Source organism: Tamandua tetradactyla, chromosome 11 (genome assembly GCF_023851605.1).
Source record: "Tamandua tetradactyla isolate mTamTet1 chromosome 11, mTamTet1.pri, whole genome shotgun sequence".
NCBI lineage: Eukaryota > Metazoa > Chordata > Mammalia > Pilosa > Myrmecophagidae > Tamandua > Tamandua tetradactyla.
Genome location: NC_135337.1, coordinates 35645872 through 35673806, shown reverse-complemented (window position 1 = coordinate 35673806; position 27935 = coordinate 35645872). Strand labels below are relative to the sequence as shown.

Sequence of the window (27935 nt, the reverse complement as noted above, 5' to 3'; positions counted from 1 at the left end):
TTCAGGTAAAGATTTTATTTTCTATTAGTGATATAAAAAGCGTGAAACAAATTGCTCAGTAGGTAAATTATAGCCTTCACATCTAAGCATCATCTATAAAAGGCTTTATGGCTCAATGAAAGGTCAAGCATCATGATTCCTCTCGAGTTCAGTTGCATTTGTCTGATATTCTGAGGCTGTCTATTTAACTTCTGTGATAGGGAGAGAGAACTTGATAGGAAAACTCATTCCTTGGATTTTTAGAGTATAGTACATACTAGGTCTTGTTTTTTACATCTCCGGATTGCCTCGATCTCATTATGAAGTTTTTCACTCTCTTCTCGGAATCCTTCCTTGAGAAGTTTTTCCTGTTCCTAAAAGGGGAAAGTGGACAGTGAAACTTTCACAGCATAGAACTTGTCCCGTACTTGCCAAATTAGTTCCCCATTCAATACTGACATTAATCCCTCAATAACTTTTGACACTCTGCCTTGAAATTCTTTCCTCCCTTAACTTCCATTATATCACACTTTCCTGAGTCTCCTATGCCTGTCTACATTTTTTTCTGGACCTTCTTCTCTAGAAGTAGAAATGTTCTTGTCTGATAGTTTCTAAAATACTGGTGCCACACAATTCCATTCTTGGGCCTCTTCACTTATTTTCAACACAATCTTTCTGGAAAAGCTATTACTTTTTTTTCTTCATTTCTGATCTACATAGTGTGGATTCTTAAGTAGGATGAGTGAAATTCAACAGTAAAGTAACTACATCATGCTCAGAATTAGGGTATGCCAGTAAATTCAGTACAGGTCTTCAAAATTTTGGTGGTAGAGGTAATAGAAATAAGTTGAGGAATCAGGGTCTGCAGTGACCCATAATGCTTTTCTGGGCCAGTATCCAGACTCAACATAGACTTGGAGAAGACCTTGGAGAACAGAAGGGTACTGACAGCATGGGCACTTAACCAGTGTGCTTAAGAGGGACAATGTTTAAGGTATCCTCCTACTTATTAGGGTGCTTCCTGCAACAAGATCATAGCAGGTACAGCAGTAACAACACCATTACGGTTCCCACTCAATAAGAAGTACAGTTCTGGCACTTTCCCATGAAGTATGTCCCAAGAAAGTTATTCTGTCAGGAAATTACAATTTACTTATCTTAAAAAAATGAGACAACATTTGTTCTTGTGTCATTAGATGATAATCCAGTCACAGAACGTATTTGCAGAAGTCCTTGAGTAACCAGAGATGGACAGGGGTAGAAGCAGCAAAGGAAGAAGAAGCCTACTAGCGTTGTTTTTGTCGGCATAATGCGGAAGCCCCTGGGCTGTGTTTTAATTAGGGGCAGTGGAAGAGAAAATCAAGATGCCTCTATTGAATACCTGAAGTTTAAGAGCTAGAACCCTATTTTGTTCTTCTATCATCCTGGCCCTTTCAGACTCCATTTTCTCAGTCAATTGTTTCACATGTTCCTGGTAACTCTTTTCTTTTTCTTCCATCAACTGCTCATTCTTCTTTTGCATTTCCTCCAACATTTTTTGTGCAGCCTCTGCAGATTCAGCCTTTACACGTTGCACTGAGGGGAAAAAAGAGATAAATATGGAGATTAAATTTTTATCCCTTTATTTTGCCCTTCACCCTTTTTCTGTGTATTTTATTCTTCTGTCACAGGGCAGACTTCCTGTGGTCATTTTTATACCGGGTGACCAGAAGAGAGATGACCATACATATCAGGTAAGGAAAAAATCCCATAGAACTAAGAACTGTACTTGCTGTTATTTCTCTATATCAGATTCCAGGTGGACCAATACTGTTAACACTGGCTTTTCTAGAGCTTTCCAACTATCTAGAGTATTTTGAGTTTTCCTTACCTTCGATCTCTTTTTCTTTTTCTGAAAGGGACTGATCAGTCTGTAGAATAGCATCAGACACATCCTCCTTTGACTCCATGTATTTCTTCAGCATCTCTTCTGCCTAGTGATGCAGAAGAAGTTAGAATAAGGAAATAGAGAGTATGGGTTAAAGCAAAACCCTGTTATAATCTCTTAATTCAACTTAATTTTACCGTCCATGTAACAACTTATTTTAGAATACAAATAAAGTTTTCAAACTTAACATGTACGAATCCCAACTCTCTGAGAGAAAATGGACTTGGTCTGATTTTTCACTGCCTATTCCCATCAATTTGAAAGATGCCTGGAATATACTCAGGCCTAAATTAATGAGTAGTGAAAGATTGACAATAACTGAATGAATGAATTTCAAAAATAATTTTTGAGTTCTCAAACTATATTTCCAAGGAGGAGCCTATTATTTGGTTCTGGTCAGCTCTCTTGTTGCATGAATAAGTGAATGTATGAATTAAAGGCAGAGGGCATTGCATAACAACCACAGGGACATTCTGCTTGTTCCTACAGGCCTTTGAAAGAGTCACATCAGCAATTTCCCAGGAATGTTGTTTACCTGTACTCCCTTTCCAGGTGTTTGGTAGTACTTATTCTTCAGCTCCTGTTTCTTCTGAATAAAGAGACGATAACCTCCTGGTTTAGAGAATGTCCCCTGTTTCACATCTTCTTCTAGGGGACCAAAAATTTCCTGAAGTAAAGCCATACAATGATCTGCTGATGCTTTCATGTTCTGCTCACAAAAATCATTTCTCTTTGCTTCTAGCTCAGCCTGTGATGTGATAAAATAACACAGAAGATACAATAAGCAATGAGGACAATGTTAACATCCCAGACTACTGGGCAGTGTTTCTCCTGCAAAGACTGTGCACATTCACGGTGAGATACTAGAACAGCCTTAAGATGCTTGCTTGTCAGGAAAAAAAATATTTCACTTCTGTGCTTGTGATTTCTGGAAACAATTCTTCCCCTAGTTTTCCTGCTTCAGGTAATGATTCTCAAGGCACAGACACTATTTCCCATGAATTTTTTTTTTTAATATCTAAGTTCAGTAATGATTCAGAGCACAAATGTCAAAATCAGGCAGGGCTGCATGGAGTTCCCGGTTCCACCACATTGTGGCTTTGTGATACTCAGTCTTGCAAACTCAGCTCTCCTTGTTCATAAAACAGAGAATATTATCGATCTCACAGATTTCTTATGAGGATTATATGCAGTGATACAAAGTATCAAGCCTAGTGCTTTTTGATGTTAGTAAAGGATGAGTGTGGTCATGTAATACATTCTTTAGTATAAGAATATTTTTGCATATGTTCTAAGCATAGCTCTAATGAAAGTAATGATGATTGTACCCTATTTTCAGAATTTAGAAAGTCTAATTGAATAGCATAGTTGACTACTTTAGATTATTTAAGATCACTGAAACATCAAATTTTGCTTTAGGCTGGAAGGATATCAATTATCTGCTGATTATTTTCATCAGAACATCTGACTGAAGTAATATATCCTTTGTAAAATATTGCCTTGCAAGGCAGGGGAAGGATCATAACTTGTCAAGTGGCCATTTGCCATTCAATAATCCTACCTTAATTTGGGAGCAGATAGACTTGAAAAATATTCTCAAACATTCTTTTGATTGTTTTCTCCTTTGTTTTCTGAATATTTTGCTGTTGCCTTCCATAAAAACCAATAAATTATAATTTTAAAAAAAATCTCTACAGATCACTAGTAGAGAACATGAAAACAATGTGTTTTTGGTTAATTTTAAAAGAAAAAAGTAAAATATTCCTTTAAAATGCAATTTGTGTAATGTTTTTAATTGTTTAAAAAATACCTTCCAGAGAGTATTTTTTAAACAAAAAAGGGGAACTTTTTTTTGATGAAAAACTGACCATTTTGGTCAATGGGACTGAGGCTAAGTCATTTTTGTTCTTTTAATGATGCTTGGAAATATGTCACTGTATTAGGGCCTAGGAAGAACTACTCTTCTCAGGAGACCCAAAGTTTTCTTCTGCAGCATGACCTTGCCTCTCATGAATACTAATTTTATGAGCTAGAGCAGCAAATTTACCGCTAATTCCTTCTGGAATTTCTGGTCCACATCCTTGAAAGAGTTCTTCATGAAGACTTCGATGGCCTCTCTCTCACTGGCCCTGTGCAGGTCCAGCAGCTCCTGGAGGGTTTCCATGGGCAGCTGCACCTTCTGGCCCATCTGCTTGTTGTAGTGGGCAATGGCCTTTTGCACTGCGGCTGAGTTCTCTATCTGGGCCAAGGCCAGGACTGCGTTCTCCATGCAGGGCAGATCCCCACCGCTGATGGCATTGATGTAGGTCAGTACCAGGCTCTCTAGACCTACAGAAGGGAAAAAACTAGTGACTTTTGGCTGGCAGTAGGTTGGTGGGGGAGGGGAGCAAATTTTATTCTGTTTAGACCTGAGAATATTGATTTAATTATGTTTGAATCACCTGCAGAGTATTCTGTAAGCTATATGAGTGGCACAAATGTTAGCTTCTAGGTCTACTGAAGTTTAAAGCTTCTCTTTCCTCTTCCTCTCCCCACTCAAAATGAAGATGTTGTAATGAATGGTCAGGATAAGGATATATATTTTTTGACCGAGATGTTATATATTTGCCTTTTCTTAACCTTCCTAATTCTCCCTCCTTTCCCTTTCCCCCACCTGCTTTCTCCTCATTTTACTTTGTGAAAAGCATCAAGAAAAATGCTTAGCTATCTTTTTGTTGCACAAGCCATTAACCTCTGGCCTAGGTAAATGGGTATTCCTGCATATTCTCTCATCCAAGTTCCATGTAGGGTGACCAACGCATCTCAGTTTGTCCAGGGCTTTGCTGGTTTTAGCATGCGAGTCCCATATTCCGGGAAAAACCAGTCTTGGGAAAATAGGAATAGTTGATTACCCTACATTTAGCAGTTCTTGGGACTCACTTTTGGGCCTTGTTTTCTCATACCACATTTTTACCCTTTTCTATAATTTTAAATGCCATTCAGGTGGTTAAGCCCCAAGTTTTATTTCCTACTCTGACTTCACTTTAATACTTTACATTTGTGTATTTAAATGCCTGCATGATATGATATACACAAGAAATACCCTTCTTGTGTCTATCAGAGGAACCTCAATATTAAACAATCCAAATCCAAACACCTTCATCCATTCTGAAAAACTATTTCCCTTCTAGGTGTTTCTATCTGGATAAATAATACATCCATTCAAGCAGTTGCTTACGTTTGAAACCTGGGAGACAAGTTTGGCTCTGCCTTCTTATTCCCTCCATTGCATCCACCATCATCTTATGGATTTAGTATCCAAAGTATGGGTGAGCCCTGGCCACGTTGGCCATCTCCACTGTCATATCATTAGTGAAACACATTCCTATTGATTGCTGGATAATTTCTTCCATTAGTCCCCTCCAAAACATTATCTACAAAAATACTCAGAAAGATAGTTTATGTAAACAGATACTTCGCCTATCTGCCTAAAGTCCTTCAATATTCTACCGTTGAGCTTAAAATAAATTCTAAACTATTTGAAGTTATCTACCAGACTTTCAATGAATACTCCTCCAATCAGGGCATCACTCTTACTCTCCTCTTGTTCCAATCACACTGTCTTTTGTTTTCTGAAGTTGTAAAGTTCTTTCCTTCTTCAGGGCTTTTTCACAAGATAATTCCTCAGTTTGCAAAGTTGTTCCTCCTTGTTCTTCTTCTGATTCCTTCCTACTCATTTTTAAGTTCTCATGTTAAACATTACTTTCACAGACCAGTATTCTCTATCCTTCAGTCTAAATTATATTCCACCTGCCTAGCAGCCTTAGTCACTCCTACCAGCTTATTATTTTGATTTATAATGCTTATTACTGTTTATCATTATAGATTATTCTTTACTTTTTTTTGAAGGTACCTTTTGCTCCCTTATGCTAGAAAGAGGATAGAAACTACATCTTTCTTTTTAATCCACCTTTATACTCAGTGTTGGAACCCAGTGGTTGTTACATTGCAGGTATTCACTAAATTTTTTTTAATTGATGAACCAGAGAATTGTGTAAAGGTTAATGAAAAAGCCTCACATACACAAATTCTTTGCCTTTTCCTGAATTTGTCATTCTATATAGATTGCTTGGAAGGATCTTTCATACATGGCAACCTGAGAAGTTAGCAGAGACAGTTACTATAGGCATACCTTGGAGATATTGTGGGTTTGGTTCCAGGCCACCACAGTAAAGCAAATATCACAATAAAGCAAGTCACATGCATTTTTTTGTTTCCCAATATATATAAAAGTTATATCTATATTGTACTGTAGTCTATTAAGTGCACAATAGCATATGTCTAATAAAACAATGTATATACTTTAATTTAAAACCCTTCACTGCTGAAAAATGTTAACCATCATCTAAGTCTTCAGCAAGTTGTAATCTTTTTTGCTGGTGGATGGTCTTGCCTCAATGTTGATGGCCGGTGACTGATCAGGGTGGTGAGTGGCTGCTGACTGATCAGGGTGGCAATTTCTTAAAATGAGACAAAAATGAAGCTTTCTCTATCAATCAACTTTTCTTTCATGGAAGATTTCTCTGTAACATGCAATGTTTTTTACACACAGTAGGACTTTCAAAATTGGAGCCAATCCTCTCAAACCCTGTTACTGCTTTATCAACTAACATGATGTAGTATTCCTACAAAAATTCTGTATTATCATTTCAACAATATTACAGCATCTTCAACAGGAATAGATTCCATCTCAAGAAACCACTTTTTTTGGCCCACCCATGAGAAGCAGCTTCTCATCTGTTCAAGTTTTATCATGAGCTTTGTAGGAAATCAGTCACATCTTCAAGTTCTACTTCTAACTCTAGTTTGCTTGTTATTTCCACCGTATCTGTGGTTACTTCCTATACTTATTCCCTTCAAAGTCATTCATGAGGGTTAGAATCAACTTCTAAATTTATGTTAATGTTGATATTTTGACCTCTTCCCATTAAGTAGAATTTTCTTTGTAGCATCTAGAATGGTGACTCTTCCAGATGGTTTTCAATTAACTTTGCCCAGATCCATCAGAGGAATCAAAATCTATAACAACTATAGCTTTGCAAAATGTATTTCTTCAATAATAAGACTTGAAAGTTGAAATTATACCTTGATTCATGGGATGCAGAATGGATGTTGTATTAGTAGGCAGTAAAATAACATTAACCTCCTCATACATCTCCATTAGAGCTCTTAATTGAGCAGGTATACCACGAGCAGTAATACTTTGGAAGGAAATCTTTTTCTCTGAGGAGGAGATCTCAACAGTGGGCTAAAAATATTCAGGACACCATATTACAAACAGATGTTCTGTCATCCAGTCTTTGTTGCTCCATTTACTGAGTACTGGAAGAGTAGATTTAGCATAATTCTTAAAGGCCATAGGATTTTCAGACTGATAAATGAGTTGTGGCTTCAATTTAAAAGTCACAGCTGCATTAGCCCCATTTTATTTTCCTAGGCTGCTCAAAGCAGATACCATGAAATAGTTTTGGCTTAAACAATGGGAATTTATTAGCTTACAAGCTCACAGTCTGAGACCATGAAAATGCCCAAATCAAGGCATTATCAAGGCAAAGATTTCTTCCTCAAAACTGGCTGCTGGCAATCCTTGGCTCCTCTGCCACATGCAAAGCTCATGGAGGCATCTGCTGGTCGTTCCCGTCTCTTCTGGATTTTGTTGCTTTCACCTTCTTGTATCCATTTCTTTCTCTCCCTCTCTCTCTGAATTTCATTCTCTTACAAAGAATTCCAGTAAGAGGATTAAGACTCATTCAAATTGAGGTGGATCACACTTTACTGAAGTAACCTCATCAAAAGATCTTATTTATAATGGATGTGTATCCACAGGAATGGATTAGCTTTAAGAACATGATCTTCTGGGTACATATAGTTCCAAGCCATCACAAGACCCTAACAAGAGAGTCAGCCTGTCCTTTGAAGCTTTGAAGCCGGGCATTGACTTCTCTCTAGTGATGAAAGTCCAGAGGACATCTTCTTCCTGTAGAAGGTTGTTCTGTCTACACTGAAAATCTGTTTAGTGTATCCACCTTCATTAACTTATTTGCTAGTTCTTCTGGATAAGTTGCTGCAGTTTCTACATCAGGACTTGTTGCTTCACCTTATACTTTTATGTTATGGTGTCAGTTTTTTTCCTTAAGCCTCATTACCAACCTCTACTAGCTTCAAACTTTTCTTCTGCAGCTTCCTCACCTCTCTCAGCCTTCATAGACTTGAAGAAAGTTCCTTTCTCTGGAATACACTTTGGCTTAAGGGAGTGCTGTGGCTGGTTTGATCTTCTATCCAGACCACTACAACTTATTCCATAGCAGCAATAAAGCTGCTTCAGTTTATCATTCGTGTGCTCACTGGTGTAGCATTTCAAGAACTTTCCCTTATTTACAACTTGCCTAACTGGTGTGAGAGGTCTAGCTTTCAACCTGTTTCAGTGTTCAACATGTTGTCCCTCACTGAGCTAAATCATTTCTAGCTTTTGAATAAAAGTGAGAGACCTACGACAATTCCTTTCACTTTAACACTGAGAGTCCATTGTAGGGTTATTAATTGGCCTAATTTCAATGTTGTTGTGTCTTAGAGAATAGGGAGGCCCAAAGAGATGGAGAGAGATGGGGAATGGCCTGTCAGTGGAGCAACACATAGCATTTATTTATTAAGTTTGCCATCTTATACATGTATGGTTCGTAGTGCCCCCAAACAATTATAATGGTAACATCTAATATCATTGAACACGGAGCACCATAACAGATATAATAATAATGAGAGAGTCTGAATATTGTAAGAATTACCAAAATTTGATACTGAGACATGAAATGAGAACTTTCTGTTGGAAAAATGGCACTGATAGACTTGCTTGATGCAGAGCTGCCCCACACCTTCAATTTGTGAAAAGTTCCAGATCTGTGAAGCACAGTGAAGTGAAACACAATAAAACACATCTCATGAACCAACCTCTATTAGTTTCAGTCTTTTCTTCTGCAGCTTCCTCACTGCAAAGGTATGCCTGTATATCAGAATTGGATTCTAGTTCTTTTCCTTTTTCATTTTGCTGTTATGAATTTTGGGTGACATTAGAAATAATTCTAGTTACCAGATAAAGTTCATAAATGCAATTCCTTGTGTTGCATTTTTGCATTAATAAACTATATATTTATCAGAAGTGATTCTTATGCCCCCATAATTTATCCTCTAAAACAGACAAAAGAAAGTTCAGGTAAGAAGTGGGGAGAGATACTCACGAGGCCCAGTGACTATGATGTTTCCTGGGAGAGTCTTGGTCTTGGAATGGCTGTAGATGTAGGAGCAAAAGTCTGCAACTTGTTCTACAAATTCAGGGTTCAGTTCTCCCTCTTGTAGCTGCTCAAGATGGACAAGGTACTTCCTAAGAGCAGGCCGGTCAAAGATGAAGCACTTCTTCTGTGGGAAGAACTTGCGAATGCATAACCGAGGCTCATTAAAGTTTTTACTCTTTTGATCGTTACCTGGAGGAAGGAAAATTAGATGTGGAACAACTGTGAATTAATTATCATAAATAACTGATCCCTCATCTTCATAATTTTCATGAAGGCTATGTAAGGAGATAATTAACTGGGGATCTGGAAGAAAGCATGGGAATGGGGTTAGAGAAGGAAAAGTCTTTCTCCAAGAAGTGGATGGTAATGCAATTTAAAATAGAACCCAATTGACTCACCCAAGCAATGTTTTAATTTCCTTTAACAGAATAGCCAGGGGAACAAAGTTGGGAAATTATAAGGTTTTAGCACCTTCACAGAAATAACCATTATTGCTAATGTTTTCTTTCTATTTGTTACCCAATCATCCATCCCAGGTACCTGGTTTTAGCTTCAGTGAAAGCTCTAGGTACTCATCAGCACTGATGGGTTGTCCATCTGCTTCCAGCTCCAGGAAGAAATCTCTCAGTGTCCACACAAATGCTGGGAAGAAGCTCACAAAGTCAGCTGAGTCTTCAATCTCATTATTTACTGGGGAGGATTTTGCCCGGATTCGATGTGAAAGCTCTGTTACATAGCTGAGATGCTAACTTAGGAAAACTTCAGAAAAATGATAGCACTTTTCATGCTATACTTTCTCCCAGTGCTTAGGTAAAATGATTTTCTCTTCATTAACTCACACGTTCATTCATTCTACAGTTATTTATTAAGCACCTACTATAAACCAGACCGTGTTCTCGGGGCTAGAATGTGAGACAATGCTACCACTATGGAGCTTACATTCTAGAGAGGGAGACAGACTATAAAAAGATAAACAACAACAAAAGAATAAAATCTCAGATATTAACAATTAACTTGAAGAAAGATGAACCAGGCTAAGGGGTTAGAGAATAACAGTGTGTACATCTGCATTATGTGCCACTTTATGTATTTGTTCTGGGAAGTCCTCTCCGAAATGATAGGTGAACAGAGATCTGAATGAATTGATGGAGTCAGCCATATAGAAATCTGTTAGAGGAGCATTCCAGGAAAAGGTAATGGCACCAGCAGCTTCTTAAGTAGGAAATAACTGCGTGTGTCCATCATATAGCAACAAGGCTAGTGTGGCTAGGGCAGGAGTTCAAGAAGAAATCGGAGCCTAATAATTTAATCCCTGTAAATCATGGTAATGAGCTTGAATTTAAATTTAGTTGAAAACTATTGGGGGAGGGTGGTGTGACTCTGAAATTTGTATTTAAAATGTCATTCTGGCTGGTTAGAAGCAAAAGCATAAGCAGGGATGGAGGCCTAGACTAGAGTTATCACAGAGATGGTGGCTAGACTTGGTCAGACTGGGGAAATACTTTAGAAAGGGGAGCTGACAGGATTTGCTGACTAATATTTTCTATGAGGGAAGGAGGACGATTCTTATATTTTTATTTTGAGTACCAGCATGAATGGTGTAAATTTACAGGAAAAAGAAGAATGAGAAGGGAATGAATGGATTTGGACAGGGAAATTGTTTTTGTACATGTTGAGTTTGAAATTTCTCTTACACATCTCAATGGAGATGTTGAGTAGGTGACAAGATATACAAGTTTGAAGCTGAGAGCAGATCATCACTGGAGATGATAAATTTGGTGGTTATTGACATATAGATGGTACTGAAAACACTAAGCCTGGATGATATCATGTAGGGACTTCGAGTAGATAGAGAAAAGAAGCCCAAGAACTAAAGGGTTATAATACTTAAAGGCCATAAAGAACATGCAGCAAAATAAACTGAGAATGGATAGCCAGTGAGGAGAAAAATTAGGAAAGTATGGTATTGTGGACACCAAAAGAACCAAGTGTATCAAAAAGGAGGAAGAAATCTACTTTATTGTATGTTGCTGAGAAATCAAATAAGATAAGGACTGAGATTGATCATTAGATACAAGAATGTGAAAGTGGCCTTGATATAAGTTAATTAAGTGCAATGATTGAAAATGAGATTGTGGTGTTGGAGACGTTGTTGTTAATGCTCAAGAGTAGGTAATGTAGGAGGGTGGAGGTAAATGATATGAGAAGGCTTTGAGAAGGTTTTGGAACTGAGGCACCAGAGTGTAGGATGGGTATCTATTGGTTGCTGAAGTCTCTAAGAAGACAGTGAACCAGGAGCTAAAAATTTAACAAATGAATAGCTTCAAAGGAGCTTTTCTTTTCTTTTTTTTTCTACATGGGCAGGCACTGGGAATTGAACCCGGTGTCCAGCATGGCAGGCGAGAACTTTGCCACTAAACCACCGTTGCCCACCCAGAAGCTTCTCTTTTTTAATTGGAGAGGAATGAGAAAGTATCTAGAAGGTGTAATATGGAGAAAGGAGGATGCCTTGCTCTTTATCTCTGGGACCAATTACAGGAGAAAAAAATGACAGTCACTGTAGGATCTCTTGAGAGGTCTGTAGGGGAAAGAATATCTGCAGGGGATAGTCAGATTTCAGTTACAGGGAAACATTATAGAGAAGATGATAAGAGATACAGGGATTTGCTGAGGTGAAAAGAGGAGTACGAGAGGATGTTAAAGGTTTGAAGACAGAGGGGAGATTAAGTCAGATAAGGGATATACACACTCTTGTGTGGCTAAATGTCTGAGTTTGTTGTGTGACCTGGGAGGCTTGGACTTCTGCAGGCAATTGAAGCAAGCTGGGGTGTTAAGCATAATGGGATTCATTATGGAAGGGACTTAAGGAAGTTGGCCACCTTTACATTTAGTGAAAAAAACAGAAGTGTTTTTTTCCTAGATTTTTGGCTGTTCTGGACAAGGATACTACAGTTGGTCCATGGCCTGCTGGTTGATGGTGCCCATGCTGTTGTACACAAAAGTGCTGCTCAGGAGGACAGCCAGGGCGAAGATCCAGGAGTCGTTCTTGTTGTCACCCTGGAAGGCAGAACGCATGTAAATCATGGTCCTTTCTGTTTAGCAGTGGGAAACGTGTGCTCGCTTAATTAGAGGTTTTTGAGATTAATGACCTATATAAGAGAAACCTCAATACAAATGAAACTGATTCTTATTAGAATTTTGAACAATTTTCCCATTAGTATTTCTGGTTTGCACTGATTTTCGCCAGGCCCTTTCATGACCATTGGCAGATAATTGCAAAACAAATTAGTCAAGATTGGTGGGCATTTCATCAACTTAAATGAAAAATTTTCTCTTTTTTTTACAGTAAATTTGACTTATATAACTTAATAATATTTGCAGCTATTTTTACGGAGCAATTATTATATACCTGATACTGCTTTATTCATCTTATTAAATGTTTAAAACAGTACCACAAGGCAGGTGGAGATCTATTACATCCATTTTACAGATAAGAAAGCTGAGGCTAAAAGTCAAATGATTTGCTAAAGCCATTGAGGTAGCGACGTAATTTAAATTTGAACACAAATTCTCAAGACCTTAGAGCCTAAATCCTAAACTAACAGTCTCTGCCAGATAAGAATCATGATGTTGATTTCATTTTAAAAATATTTATGCAACTGGGTTAACTGGCTTATCTCACAGTTAATAATTAGAATAATTATACTGTCTCCTGATCGTTCTGCTCTTCTGCTAAAATTCTGGCTTATGAATATTTTCCTCACTTCTGGTTGCTAAATTAGACTGAAAATATTTGAACAGAAATAAAAATGATGTATTATGGTGAGGTAGAAGCTCTTATTTAAGGAAAAATGAATAATATAGAGGATACTCAGAAACCAGGGGCTTCTTAATCCGAAATTGAATTTTCCTTCCTTACCTTCTCTACATCTCCTAGACCCTCTGTGTCAAGCAGAACTAAGGTGTGGTTTGGCTTCTTGGGATGAGGCACACACCACATCCAGATTCCCTTGGTGTGAGACTGCACTGTGGAGCCCAGAGAGAAGCCTGCAAAGGGGAAGAGGGATGTAAGTAGATGAAGTTTTAATAGCAGAAGGTTCTAGAGATTGAGCTAAGACTTAAGGTCAAATAAAGTTAGTTGATTATACCCACCATCAGTGTCGATCTTAATTAAAAATAGAGAAATAGGGAAATTAGAATATCCAGTTCATGTTAGAGCATTTTATTTGATCTTGAAGATCAGTGGAAGCTTGTGTTACCAGGCAAAAATATTACTAAATGCCTTAGTTTATTATCATGTGTATGTATTATCTTTATTACTGCCTTATTCCTTTCTGGGAAGGAACATTTACATTTTTGTAAGGCAAAGTGGGAAGAGAATGAGTTGACCCTTATCCTCAAGAACATAGTGAAGACAAAAATCCCAACTATGGACTGAAAATCAGCTTTAAATATTTATCTCTATCTCCGACTTTCTCTCCTTACTTCACCATATGCAGTGATGTGCAGTGTGGACGGACAGGAGGTGCTCATTCAAGCTTGGCTTAAAAACTCACCCTTTTTCTTCCCGGCCAGCTTGTTCATCAGGTAGGATTTGCCTGTGCGGTACAGACCCACAATAGCCACCACCACAACAGGCTGGTCGATGGCGGACAGGATCTTCAGAGCTTCCTGATTAGCCTTCAGTTCCCCTTTAAGGTTCTCCACGAGGCACACTGGGCCCGGCATGTGGATCTTTGAGGCCATGTCTGGGTTTGTACTTTATCTGCAAGGGAAGAGATGGGATGGGATGGACTGGAATTTCCAGTCTGTTATCTGAGCTAGAACTTTATAATATGGACTACATTTTTGTTTTTTATCCTTGAATTGTTCTTTTTACCAGTCTCAAGTAGTCCTGTGGCTCTTTAAGACTGTCGTATAGATTAGTCCACTGGTTCCTTTTTAGGGGTAACTTTTTATTTTGAAATAGTTTTAGGCTTATAGAAATTTCACAAAGTTTTGGGGAGTTCCCATATGTCACTTCTCCAGCTTCCCTTATGTTAATACCTTACATAACTAGAACAATTATTGCACCAGAATTTTAATGTCAACACAATTCTAGTAACTCAGTTGTACATCTTACTTGCATCTTACCAGTTTCCCCATTAATACCCATTTTTTTCCTGCTCCAGAAGCCAATTCAGCATTCCACATTGCATCTAGTTACTATGTTTCCTTGATTTCCTCTCATTTTAACGGTTCCTCAGTTTTCTTTGTCTTTCATGACTCTGACGCCTTAAAAGAGGACTGTTCAGTCATTTTGTAGAATATCCCTCAATTTGGATTTGCCTGATGTTTCCTTGGGATTAGATTGCCACAGAAGGAATGTTTTTTACATTCTCAGTGCATCCATTCCAAGGGATTCATGATGTCAATTTGACTTATTATTGGTGACCCTAACTTTGGTCACTTGGTTAAAGTAGTGACTACCAGTTTTCTACAATGTAAAGTTATTTACCTGTTTGTAATGAAAAGGTATCATCTGGATAGATACTATGCAGATATAGTCTCACCAAAGTTTCATATCATATTTTTGGGACTAGATTTAGCATTCATTGATGGGTCTTACTTGCAACAATTATTACTATGGTGTTTGCCTAAACATAATGATTTTCTATAAACATCATTTATCCAAATTTATAAATTGGAGTTCTACTGTAAGGAAGAGCTGCCCCTTCTCCATTTAATCATGTAATCAATTAATTATTTAGTTATATCTATAGGGACTCATAGATACTTCTTATATTCTGTGGGTTATAATACTTTACTATAAATATTTATTTTTTTCTTCAGCTTCTCCAAGATTTGGTTACCGAGAGCTCCCTCTCACTGACTCCTGTGTCCTTATGACATGCCTACATCATATTTTGAGTACTTCCTTATTTCTGGCATCTTGATATTTTCCAAGCTTATCTTATATTTTCTCTTTTAGGCCATTTCTCTAGGGAGTTGACCATTTCTCTAGGGAGTCCTAGTTGTTTTATTGGAATATGGACATTTATTTTTATTGCATAAAGCCAATTGGGCTTTCCATCTCTGCAGGTGAGTATGGCCAAAAGCTTTCTTTTCAGTTATCAGGACCCATTTGTGTTACAATATTGGCCCAGAGAAACTGATGGCATTAGATTCTCCATTTGAGTTTATATCACAAGTTATCCCACAGTAAAATGGGACTCAATCAATGACTTCCTCAGTAAAAGTGGCTACATAAAGACTTCATAAGCTCTTCAATTACAACTTTTCAAGTTATTGTATAATATTTCCTCTTTTTTGCAGATCTCAAGTTGCTTACCTTCTATTCACCTAGAATTATGAAAGTTTGTGCAACAAGAAAGATAAAAAGTCTGAGTTTTAAGCAGGACCTATCAAAGATAAAGATTGACTTGAGGGAACATGTGGAATAAGAAGAGGTAGAATTAGTTCCTCCACCAAAAACACCTAGAGAATAGACTGAAACTGTCCAAAGTAGTGGTTCTGGGGCTTGGGAGATCAGAGAAGGATGATGCAACATATAAGGAAGCTAGATGAAGAAATGGAGAAACTACCACTGAGAAATTACAGTGAGTGAATTTGACCATGGCTCCCAGTGCCCATCCTCCACCCTGAGGCTGGCAGATGTGGCTTGGCCTGGTTCTTGCCCCACTGGCAAGACATGGAACAGTCCCGTTCAAGTGTTGGCTGGGAAAGTTAATGCCCTGGGTCCCACAGCTTTGAGCCTTTCCATGTAGGAATACAGGGCACCCAGGGCTCATTATTTCCATAAGCAGAGAGACTGAGTAAAGTGACTGATTTTCTTTGCAGCTTTTGGTACTCATACCCAACTCTGAAGGCCAATAGCTTCAGGTTGGCCTGCTTCTCACCTGGCTGGCTGCTGTCTGGGAGAGATAGGGAGGCCCTCCCCTCAGAAAAAGAAGTGTCATAGAAGATTTTTAACTCAAACCAAATCAACAACAAAATCTTAAGAAAAGGAAACAAACTTTGAAACAATCTTATGAAGATAATCAGATGCCAAGATGCCAACAAAAAATTACAAGGTGCACTAAGAAACAAGGAGATATGGCCAAGTCAAATGATCAAGTTAAAAAGTCAGGGGAGATACAGAATTTGGAACAACTAATAAAATATGTTCAAATAAATCTCCCAAATAATTTCAGTGAGATGGCTTGAGAGATGAAGGACATTAAGACAGCACTAGGAGAGCATACAGAAGAATTAGAAAGAATACACAGAAAAACAGCAGGTCTTATGGAAATGAAAGCATTGTAGATGAAATAAAAAATATTCTAGAGACACACAACAGCAGATTTGAAGAGACAGAAAGAAGGATAAGCAAACTAGGAGACACAGCAATGGAAATTGAACACACAAAAGAACAAATGAAAAAAATGGAAAAATTTGAACAGGTTCTCAGAGAAATGATTGACAACATGAAGCATACAAATATATACATCATAGTATATGTATATACTATACTTTCTCTAGAAGGAGAAAAGAAGGAAATAGTCAAAGAAGAATATTTGAGGAAATAATGGCTGAAAATTTCCCAACACTTACAAAAGGCATAAATATTCAAATCAAAGAAGCCCAACATACTCCAAATAGAATAAACCCTGATAGACTCACTCCAAGACACATACTAATCAGATTCTCAAAAGTCAATGAGAAGAGAATCCTGAAAGCAGCAAGAGAAAAAAATTCATCACATACACGTGAAGCCACATAAGACTAAGTGCAAACTTCTCATCAGACATCATGGAGGCAGGAAGGAAGTGGTACAATATCTTTAAGATACTGAAAGAAAAGCCCAGGACCAGTTCGTTTCACAGTGAATTTTACTAAGCATTCCAAAAGAATTAAAACCAATCCTACTCAAACTCTTCCAAAAAATTGAAGAAGCGGGAACACTACTTTACTCATTCTTTGAAGCCAACATCACTCTAATACCGAAGCCTGTTTAAGATGCTATAGAGAAAGAAAAACCCCAGAACAATGTCATTAATGAATACAGATGCAAAAATTCTTAATAATATACTTGCAAATCAAATTCAACATCATTTTAAAAGAATTAAACAATATAATTATATAATATAATTACAATATATGTTATACACCATGACCAGATGGGTTTTATCCCAGGTATTCAGGGTTGATTTAACACAAGAAAATCAATTAATGCAATATACCACATTAACAAATTGAAAGGGAAAAAACAAATGATCATTTCAATTGACACAGAAAAGGAATTTGACAAAATCCAGCATATATTCTTGATGAAAAACTTTGAAAGACAAGAATGGAGGGAAACTTCCTCAACATGATAAAGGGCATATATAACAAACCCCATAGCTAACATTATACAAATGGTGAAAGACTGAAAACTTTCCCTTTACAGTCAGGAACAATACAAAGATGCCCACTGCCACCACTGTTATTCAACAATGTGCTAAAAGTTCTAGCTTGAGAATTAGGAAAGAAAAAGAAATAAAAGGCATCCAAATTGGAAGAAATAAAACTTTCACTATTTGCAGATGTCATGATCCTATATTTAGAAAGTTCCCAAAAAGGAATAAATGAGTTTGGCAAAGTGGCAGTATACCAGATCAACATGCAAAAATCAGTAGTATTTCTACACACTAGTAATGAGTTATTCAAGAAAGTAATCAAGAATAAATATCACTCATAATAGCAACTAAAAGAATCAGGTATCTAGAAATAAACTTAACCAAGGATGTAAAGGATCTGTACATGGAAAACTAAAAACATTGCTAAAAAAAATCAAAGAAGATCTACACAATGGAAAGAAATTCCATGTTCATGGATTGGAAGGCTAAATGTTGTTAAGATATCAATTCTGCCTAAATTGATCTACAGATTCAATGCATCAAAATTTGAATTGAACAGCCTATTTTGCTGAAATGGAAAAGCTAAATATCAATATTTTTTGGAAAGGAAGGAGGCATGAATAGCCAAAAACATACTGAAAAAGAAGAATGAATTGGGACGGTTCACACTTTCTGACTTTAAAGCATATTATAAAGCCACAGTGGTCAAAACAGCATGGTACTGGCATAAAGATAGACATATTGATTGTTGGAATTGAATTGAAAGTTCACAAATAGACCCTCAGGTCTATGGTCAATTGATTTTTGACAATGATCCCAAGTTCACTCAACAGGTAAAGAACCGGACCCATGGAGGAGGTGCCCATAGCTCGTGGGGGACTTGGGCCACGTGCAATGTTTTGCTGACTGGAATTGGAGACATAGTCTGTGAATGAAGGAGAACCACCAGGAGTCCAGTTCCTCCTCCAGAGCAACTACTAGGTGACCAGAACAGCTCCCGGGGCCACGGCAGGGACCGGACACACAGTGTACCCCAGTATGGACTGGCTGGACCTGCTGCGAGACTCTGCTGCAGTGAACTCCACGAGTGGTGCACGCTTCCCCGGACCGCAGCGACTGGCAGCCGGCGCCCCTCCCTCCCTCCTTCCTGGACTGGCTGAGAGTCTCGGAGAGGCAAGTTCCCCAAGCTGCGGCGGCCGGCGGCCGGCACCCCTCTCCTGCAGGCGGCTTCCCGGACCGGCTACGAGTCTTGGATCAGCGAGTTCCCCAAGCCGCGGCACCCCTCCCCCACAGGTGGCTTACCGGTCTGGCGGTGAGTCTTGGATCAGTGACCTCCCCAAGCCACGGCGCCTGGCGCCCCTCCCCCACAGGTGGCTTCCCGGTCCAGCGGCAAGTCTCGGATCAGCGAGCTTCCCAAGCCGTGGCGAATGGCGCCCCTCCCCCACTGGCGGCTTCCTGGTCCAGCAGCGAGTCTCGGATCAGTGAGCTACCCAAGATGCAGCAGCCAGTACCCCTCCCCCACAGGCGGCTGCCCAGAGGGAGGGGAGGGAGTCTCCGACAGTGGCAGGGACTGGGTCCAACCAAACACCAATAGTAGCATTAATAAAGGAGCCACAACATCTTTAGCTGGTGGGACCCGCAGACAGACAAGCGCCACATACTGGGCAGGATAAAAAAAAACAGAGCTCAGAGACTTCACAGGAAAGTTTTTCAACCTGCTGGGTCTCACACTCAGGGAAATCTGATTAAATGTCCAGACGCCAGCAAAAAATAACAAATCACACCAGGAAAATTGAAGATATGGCCCATTCAAAAGAAAAAACCAATAGTTCAAATGAGATACAGGAGCTGAGACAACTAATTCTGAATATACGAACAGAAGTGGAAAACCTCTTCAAAACCAAATCAATAAATTGAGGGAGGACATGAAGAAGGCAAGGGATGAACAAAAAGAAGAAATGGAAAGTCTGAAAAAACAAATCACAGAACTTATGGGAATGAAAGATACAGTAGAAGAGATGAAAAAAACAATGGAAACCTACAATGGTAGATTTCAAGAGACAGAGTTAGAATTAGTGAACTGGAGGATGGAACATCTGAAATCCAAAAAGAAACAGAAACTATAGGGAAAAGAATGGAAAAATTTGAGCAGGGGCTCAGGGAATTGAATGATAATATGAAGCGCACAAATATATGTGTTGTGGGTGTCCCAGAAGGAGAAGAGAAGGGAAAAGGAGGAGAAAAACTAATGGAAGAAATTATCACTGAAAATTTCCCAACTCTTATGAAAGACCTAAAATTACAGATCCAAGAAGTGCAGCGCACCCCAAAAAGAATAGATCCAAATAGGCGTTCTCCAAGACACTTACTAGTTAGAATGTCAGAGGTCAAAGAGAAAGAGGATCTTGAAAGCAGCAAGAGAAAAACAATCCATCACATACAAGGGAAACCCAATAAGACTATGTGTAGATTTCTCAGCAGAAACCATGGAGGCAAGAAGACAGTGGGATGATATATTTTAATTACTAAAAGAGAAAAACTGCCAACCAAGAATTCTATATCCAGCAAAATTGTCCTTCAAAAATGAGGGAGAAATTGAGACTTCCGGAGAAGATGGCAGCTTAGTAAGACGCGCGGGTCTTAGTTCCTCCTCCAGAAAAGCAACTAAAGAAACAGAAACAATACGAAACAGCTCCGGGAGCCACGACAGAGACCAAAAAGACAGCGTACCCCATTCTGGAACGGCTGAACGGGCAGGGAGAATCGCTGCGGTGAGATACCCGAGGGGCGCGCGTTTTCCCGGTCGGGGCGGCTGGCGACTGGGGTCCCCTCCACGCACGTGGCTCCCCAGTCTGACTGGGAACGTTGGATAGCGGGGCCCTCCCGCCACACTTGGCGTCTCGGGCCAGCTGAGCAATTTGGACCGGCACTCCCCCAAGCCACGGCGGCCGGCGACACCCCCTCCACGCGCGGTTTCCCGGGCCGACTGCGAGATTCGGATTGGCAAGTTAAAGGAGCCACAGCATCTTTTACTGGTGGGACCCGCAGACAGACAAGTGCCACGAGCGCCACCTACTGGGCAGGAAAAGAAAAACAGAGCCCAGAGATTTCACAGAAAAACCTTTCAACCAGCCGGGTCCCACACCCAGGGAAATCTGATCAAATGCCCAGACACCAGCAGAAAATAATGGATGACGCTCAGAAAATTGAAGATATGGCCCAGTCAAAGGAACAAACCAATAGTTCAAATGAGATACAGGAGCTGAGACAACTAATGCTGAATATACGAACAGAAATGGAAAAACTCTTCAAAAACCAAATCAATAAATTGAGGGAGGACATGAAGAAGACATGGGCTGAACAAAAAGAAGAAATAGAAAATCTGAAAAAACAAATCACAGAACTTATGGGAGTGAAGGACAAAGAAGAAAAAATGGAAAAAACAATGGATACCTACAATGGTAGATCTAAAGAGACAGAAACTACAATTAATGAACTGGAGGATGGAACATCTGAATTCCAAAAAGAAACAGAAACTATAGGGAAAAGAATGGAAAAACTTGAGCAGGGGATCAGGGAACTGAATGACAATATGAAGTGCACAAATATACGTGTTGTAGGTGTCCCAGAAGGAGAAGAGAAGGGAAAAGGAGGAGAAAAACTAATGGAAGAAATTTTCACTGAAAATTTCCCAAGTCTTATGAAAGACCTAAATTTGCAGATCCAAGAAGTGCAGCGCACCCCAAAGAGAATAGACCCAAATAGGTGTTCTCCAAGACACTTACTAGTTAGAATGTCAGAGGTCAAAGAGAAAGAGAGGATCTTGAAAGCAGCAAGAGAAAAACAATCTGTCACATACAAGGGAAACCCAATAAGACTATGTGTAGATTTCTCAGCAGAAACCATGGAAGCTAGAAGACAGTGGGATGATATATTTAAATTACTAAAAGAGAAAAACTGCCAACCAAGACTTCTATATCCAGCAAAATTGTCCTTCAAAAATGAAGGAGAAATTAAAACATTTATAGACAAAAAGACACTGAGAGAATTTGTGACCAAGAGACCAGCTCTGCAAGAAATACTAAAGGGAGCACTAGAGTCAGATACGAAAAGACAGAAGAGAGAGGTATGGAGTAAAGTGTAGAAAAAAGGAAAATCAGATATGATATATATAATACAAAAGCCAAAATGGTAGAGGAAAATATTATCCAAACAGTAATAACACTAAAAGTTAATGGACTGAATTTCCCAATCAAAAGACAGACTGGCAGAATGGAATACGACCCAGCAATATCACTGCTAGGTATCTACTCAAAGGACTTAAGGGCAAAGACACAGATGGACATTTGCACACCAGTGTTTATAGCAGCATTATCTACAATTGCAAAGAGATGGAAACAGCCAAAATGTCCATCAACAGACGAGTGGCTAAACAAACTGTGGCGTATACCTACGATGGAATATTATGCAGCTTTAAGACAGACTAAACTTATGAAGCATGTAATAACATGGATGGACCTAGAGAACATTATGCTGAGTGAGTCTAGCCAAAACTAAAGGACAAATACTGTATGGTCCCACTGATGTGAACCGACATTCGAGAATCAGCTTGGAATATATCATTGGTAACAGAGACTAGCAGGAGTTAGAAACAGGGTAAGATAATGGGTAATTGGAGCTGAAGGGATACAGACTGTACAACAGGACTAGATACAAAAACTGAAAAATGGACAGCACAATAATACCTAAGTGTAATGTAACTATGTTGGAACACTGAATGAAGCTGCACCTGAAATATAGTTTTTTGTTTGTTTGTTTGTATCTTTTGTTTTTGTTTTTTTCTTTTTCCTTTATATATATATATATATATATTTTTTTTATTAGTATTATCTTAATTCTCTTCTCTATATTAACATTCTATATCTTTTTCTGCTGTTTTGCTAGTTCTTTAACTAAATCAATGCAAATGTACTAAGAAATGATGATCATACATCTATGTGATGATACTAAGAATTACTGAGTGCATGTGTAGAATGGAATGATTTCTAAATGTTGTGTTAATTTCTTTTCTTTTTTTTGATTAATAAAAAAAATTTTAAAAAAAAATGAGGGAGAAATTAAAACATTTTCAGACAAAAAGTCACTGAGAGAATTTGTGACCAAGAGACCAGCTCTGCAAGAAATACTAAAGGGAGCACTAGAGTCAGATCCAAAAAGACAGAAGAGAGAGGTGTGGAGAACAGGTAAAGAACCATCTCTTCAATAAATGGTGCTGGGAGAACTGGCTATCCATATGCAAAAGAATGAAAGAAGACCTCTATCTCACACCTTATACAAAAATGAACTCAAAATGGGCCAAGTACCTAAATATAACAGCCAATACCATAAAACTCCTATGAGAAAATGTAGGGAAACATCTTCAAGATCTAGGGATAGGTAGTGGTTTCTTAGACCTTATACCTAAAGAACAAGCAATGAAAAAATAGATAAATGGGACCTCCTCAAAACTGAATACAAAAACGTCAGGTGGGTGAAAAGGCCACGTACTCAATGGGAGAATATACTTGGAAACCACATATCTGATAAATGTTTGATATCCAAAATATACAAAGAAATCCTGTAACTCAACAATGAAAAAGACAAATAACCCAGTTAAAATATGAGTAAAAGACATGAATAGACCTTTTTTTTCAATGAGGAAATACAAACAGCTAAAAAACACATAAAAAGATGGTCATCTTCACTAGCTTTTAGGGAAATATAAATCAAAACCACAATGAGGGCCACTGTTAAACAAACAGGAAACTACAAGTGTTGGGGAAAAATGTCGAGAAATAGTAACACTTATTCACTGCTGGTGGGAATGTAAAATGGTACAGCCACTGTCGAAGGCAATGTGGCAGTTCCTCAGAAAGCAAAGAATAGACTTGTCCTATGATCCAACAATCCCACTCCTCCATATATAACCATATAACTGAAAGCAGATATATGAACATACATTTGCACACCCATATTCATAGGGGCACTATTCACAATTACCAAAAGATGGAAGTAACACAGCATCCATCAACTGATAAATGGATAAATAAAATCTGGTATAGACATACAGTGAAACACTTTCAGCAGTAAGATGAAGTCCTGAAGGTTCGACCACATGAATGAAACTTGAGCACAAACTAGTGTTGAGTGAAATAACTCAGACATAAAAGGACAAATACTGTTTGAACTCACTAATATGAATTTATTAGATTATGTAAACTTATAGAATCTAGAATATAGGTTATCAGGAGATAGAATGAGGCTAGAGAATGGAAAACAATTGCTACAGATGTGCAGAATTTTCAATAAATTAAATGAGAGGAAAGGGGTAAGCGTGATGGTAGCATATTATTGTGAATATAATTAAAAATGCCGAACTGTGTGTGAGTGTTGTTGATAGGGGAATTTATAGACATATTTATCAACAGAAGGAAAGTCTGACTTAAAACATTGGAATTATAACTCGGCGAATCTTGTGGTGGGTGCTGACTATGACTAACAGTACAAATATAGCAATTTTCACCATGAACTAGAAAAAATGTACAAAACTATTAAAGGAGTTAATGATAGAGCTATGTATGGGAAAAACACACCTACTGAAAACTATGGACTATCGTTAACGTTAATATCTTAATATTCTTTCATCAATAGTGACAAATATATTGTCCTGATGCTAGAGATCAATGATGGGGGTATAATGATCACAGGATGCTCTAGGTTTTCATTCTCTTTTTCTTTTCTGCTTCTTGGAGTAATAAAAATGTTTGGAAATTGATTGTGGTGATGAATGCATGGCTGTGTAATGATACTGTAAGCCATCGCCTGTATACTTTTGATGGATTTTATAGTGTATGAATATATCTCAAAAAAATTGCATTGAAGGAACAAAATGAAAAAAGAAAAAAAGAAATTGACAAGATGTGGATAAAATACGCAGAGGTTGAGGAAAAATTCTTCAAAGAAATTAATAGTTATCATGTTACTGATCACTGGGTAATGAAAATGTCTGGTACACTTGACTCCTAAGGAAATTCCTAGTAATCTGCAGAAAATGATCAATATATTTATCATTTTGGGAATAAAATTAGTTTTAATAACTTTAAATTTCTAAAATCTTATGAAGATGATTAGTAAAGTAAAAATACTTTACATTTGTATAGCTTTAAAATACTGTGTATAACTGAATGAAGCTGCATGTGAGAATGATAGAGGGAGGAGAGCTGAGGACATAAATGAAATCAGAAAGAAAGATGTTAAAGATCGTGAAGGTATAATCTAGGAATGCCTAGAGTGTATAATAATAGTGAAATGTACAATGTACAAATTTTAAAAATGTTTTGGCATGAGGAAGAACAAAGGAATGTCATTATTACAGGGTGCTGAAAATAGATAATACTTTAAAATGTTACCTTATGTGTGAGACCAAAGCAAAAAATGTTTATTTGTTACAAAATTTAGATTTTGACTAGAGCATTTCCTAATATAACTCATGTAGATAGTTTGACTGAATGTCATGAGTACTTGGAATCTCAGGCAGCACATAAGATTTTGTTGGTTTGTCCACAGTGATCCCCCGATGAATCCCAGAATGATTTGATCAGTGACTGGAAAAGTATTTGCAAGCCCCCTTCGGGGAATGGTGAGAGTGGGGAGAAATTCAACTTCCCCAGGTTGAATTCTTGATATTCTCACAAGCAGTGTGGACAACCAAAGCTATAGGCTGAGCCCCCTGTCTTGGGGTTTATTCACATGAAACTTAACCCCACAAAGGATAGGTCAAGTCTACTTAAAATTTAGGCCTAAGAGTCACCCCCAAGAGAGCCTCTTTTGTTGCTCAGATGTGGCCCCTCTCTCCAGCCAATATGATGAGCAGTCTCACCACCTTCCCCCTCTCTGCATGGGACATGACTCCCAGGGGTGTGGACCTTCCTGGCAACGTGGGACAGAGATCCTGGAATGAGCTGAGACTCAGCATCAAGGGACTGAGAAAAACCCTAGAATGAGCTGAGAATTAACATCAAGGGATTGAGAGAAACTTCTGGACCAAAAGGGGGAACAGTAAAATGAGACAAAGTGTCGATGGCTGAGAGATTCCAAACAGAGTTCAGAGGTTATCCTGGAGGTTATTTTTATGCATTGAGTAGATATCACCTTGTTGTTCAAGATGTAGTGGAGAGGCTGGAGGGAATTGCCTGAAAATGTAGTGCTGTGTTCCAGTAGCCATGTTTCTTGATGATGATTGAACAATGATATAGCTTTCACAATGAAACTCTGTGAATGTGAAAACCTTATGTCTGATGCTCCCTTTAGCTACTATATCAACAGAAGAGTAGAACATATGGAATAAAAGTAAATAATAGGGGGAACAAATGTTAAAATAAATTCAGTTTGAAATAGTGGTAAATGAAAGTGAGGGGTAAGGGGTATGGTGTGTATAGTCTTTTTTTCCCTCTATTATCATTTTATTTCTTTTTCTGTTGTCTTTTTATTTCTTTTTCTAAATCGATGCAAATGTACTAAGAAATTATGTATATGCAACTATGTGATGATATTAAGAATTACTGATTGTATATGTAGAATGGAATGATATCTAAATGTTGTTTGTTAATTTTTTTTAATTAATAAAAAAAGTTAAAAAAAATATACTGTGTATAATATATTACTTGATCCTGATGCATTGCAGGAGAATATGTTATATAATAATACCAGAAATTGCATACACTCTAAATTTAAGTTGTATAGCACAGGCATTAAATGTTAAGGATCAGTGGAAAGAAAGAAGGTGCTAAACTTTTTATCCAATGAGCAGGATGTTCAGGAAATATATTTAGCTCATAATAAAAAAGGAAAGAAGCTCAAAATTCTATGGCATCTCTGTCTGGCCCAGGACTGCAGCCACCTAAGGTGAAGGGGAATCAGCTTATAGCCTGAATAACCTACAAACCAAAGATTCAATGGGCTCAAATTGGGATATTCATAAACCTGGGGGTACTTGAAACTAAAGACTAAACAGTCTTCCTGGAGTATCTATTTTAACTAGTTCATTTCTTCTGTAGTAAAAACAAACACATGCACATGAAAAACATGACATGCCGAAAAGCTCATTAAAATGTTTTTGCCTGCTTATTTCCTATATAGTAATTTTAATATTCTCATGACTTTTTTTCCCCTTTCAGTTTTAACTAATTAGTTTTTAACTAATTTAACAATGGTCAGTCAGTTTCTTTCTGGTGAAAGAAACCAGCAATAGTAGAAGGAGAAAATATTTCCCTTTTTCCCAGAGTGGCAGAAAATCTGTGTTTCTTCTGTATTATAAACCTGCTTCTGACTTAGTGTTGGATTGAAAACTTTCATAGGAATATCACTCTAGTATCCAATATGGTTACTGGGTGAAATTGAGCTGATATGATTCTATATTGTGTGATTAAAGGTGACTATAGCAATCTGATAGATGGTTGCCTTAGTCACCTTTAATCACATAATATAGAATTTTAAGTTTTTAGAATTTTAAAAAAAGGGTCTTTTAAGTAGACCCTTAAAAGTTTATTATTCTGATTGCATATCTTATGTAATTTGCTGTCCTAGAATTAATATTTAAATTGACATCTTGGTTTTCTGAGAAGTAGAAATTATCATAAGGTTTCTTTAAGCCAGAGGAAGACTTGGAATTTTCTTATTCTCTATGTTAAAAAGGTAAAATAAACTCCACTGTTGGATTATATATTTGAATAACAAGAAAGACAAAGATCAATTTACAAATGTGTCAAGAAAGATATGACAATCTTAGAATATTTCTCTTAGTTTAAGCCCCACCTCTGCTGATGCCTAATTCAACACAGAGCACCAACACAGGACACTTAGACATGCTGCCAGCTTGGTAACACCATGATCCTATCTGAACTGGTATCTAATCAGGCTCAGCAGCAGCCATTCTTGGGGTGGTCATTTTAAAGAAAACTAACTGACCATTATAAATCTCTTCCCTCCTTGTTTCAATATTACACAGGGAAGAGATCCTTTAGAGGAGGAAGGAAAGCAGCTTCCACGAGAAGGTTATGAGTGCTTACCTTCTGTCCTTTTCTTCTGAGTTCAGCTGCAGTGGCCTCTCTTACTTTTTTCTCTCACTGCAACTGTTGGCTTTTATCTTACTCCTCCAATGTCCTAGGGGCCTTCTATAATTCCTGGAGATTGAGTGACTGGAAATAACCAAAGAGCACTCTCTGTAAAGAAATAGACTAACATGAAACTGAAAGCACTGAGTGGCTTTTTTTTTTTTTTCATTAG

General features: G+C 38.0%; 1 protein-coding gene across 1 annotated transcript; it reads right to left on the bottom strand.

Annotated features, from left to right (window-relative positions):
* Nucleotides 1-27935, bottom strand: LOC143650059 (guanylate-binding protein 2-like). The gene is made up of 11 exons (XM_077120352.1): nt 27719-27935; nt 13788-13996; nt 13151-13278; nt 12179-12288; nt 9772-9968; nt 9178-9420; nt 3954-4234; nt 2442-2654; nt 1850-1952; nt 1361-1554; nt 1-353 (listed from the first exon to the last, which is right to left on the bottom strand). Exons 2-11 carry the CDS (start codon nt 13975-13977, stop codon nt 240-242), a joined length of 1773 nt encoding a protein of 590 aa, XP_076976467.1. The 5' UTR covers nt 13978-13996; nt 27719-27935; the 3' UTR covers nt 1-239.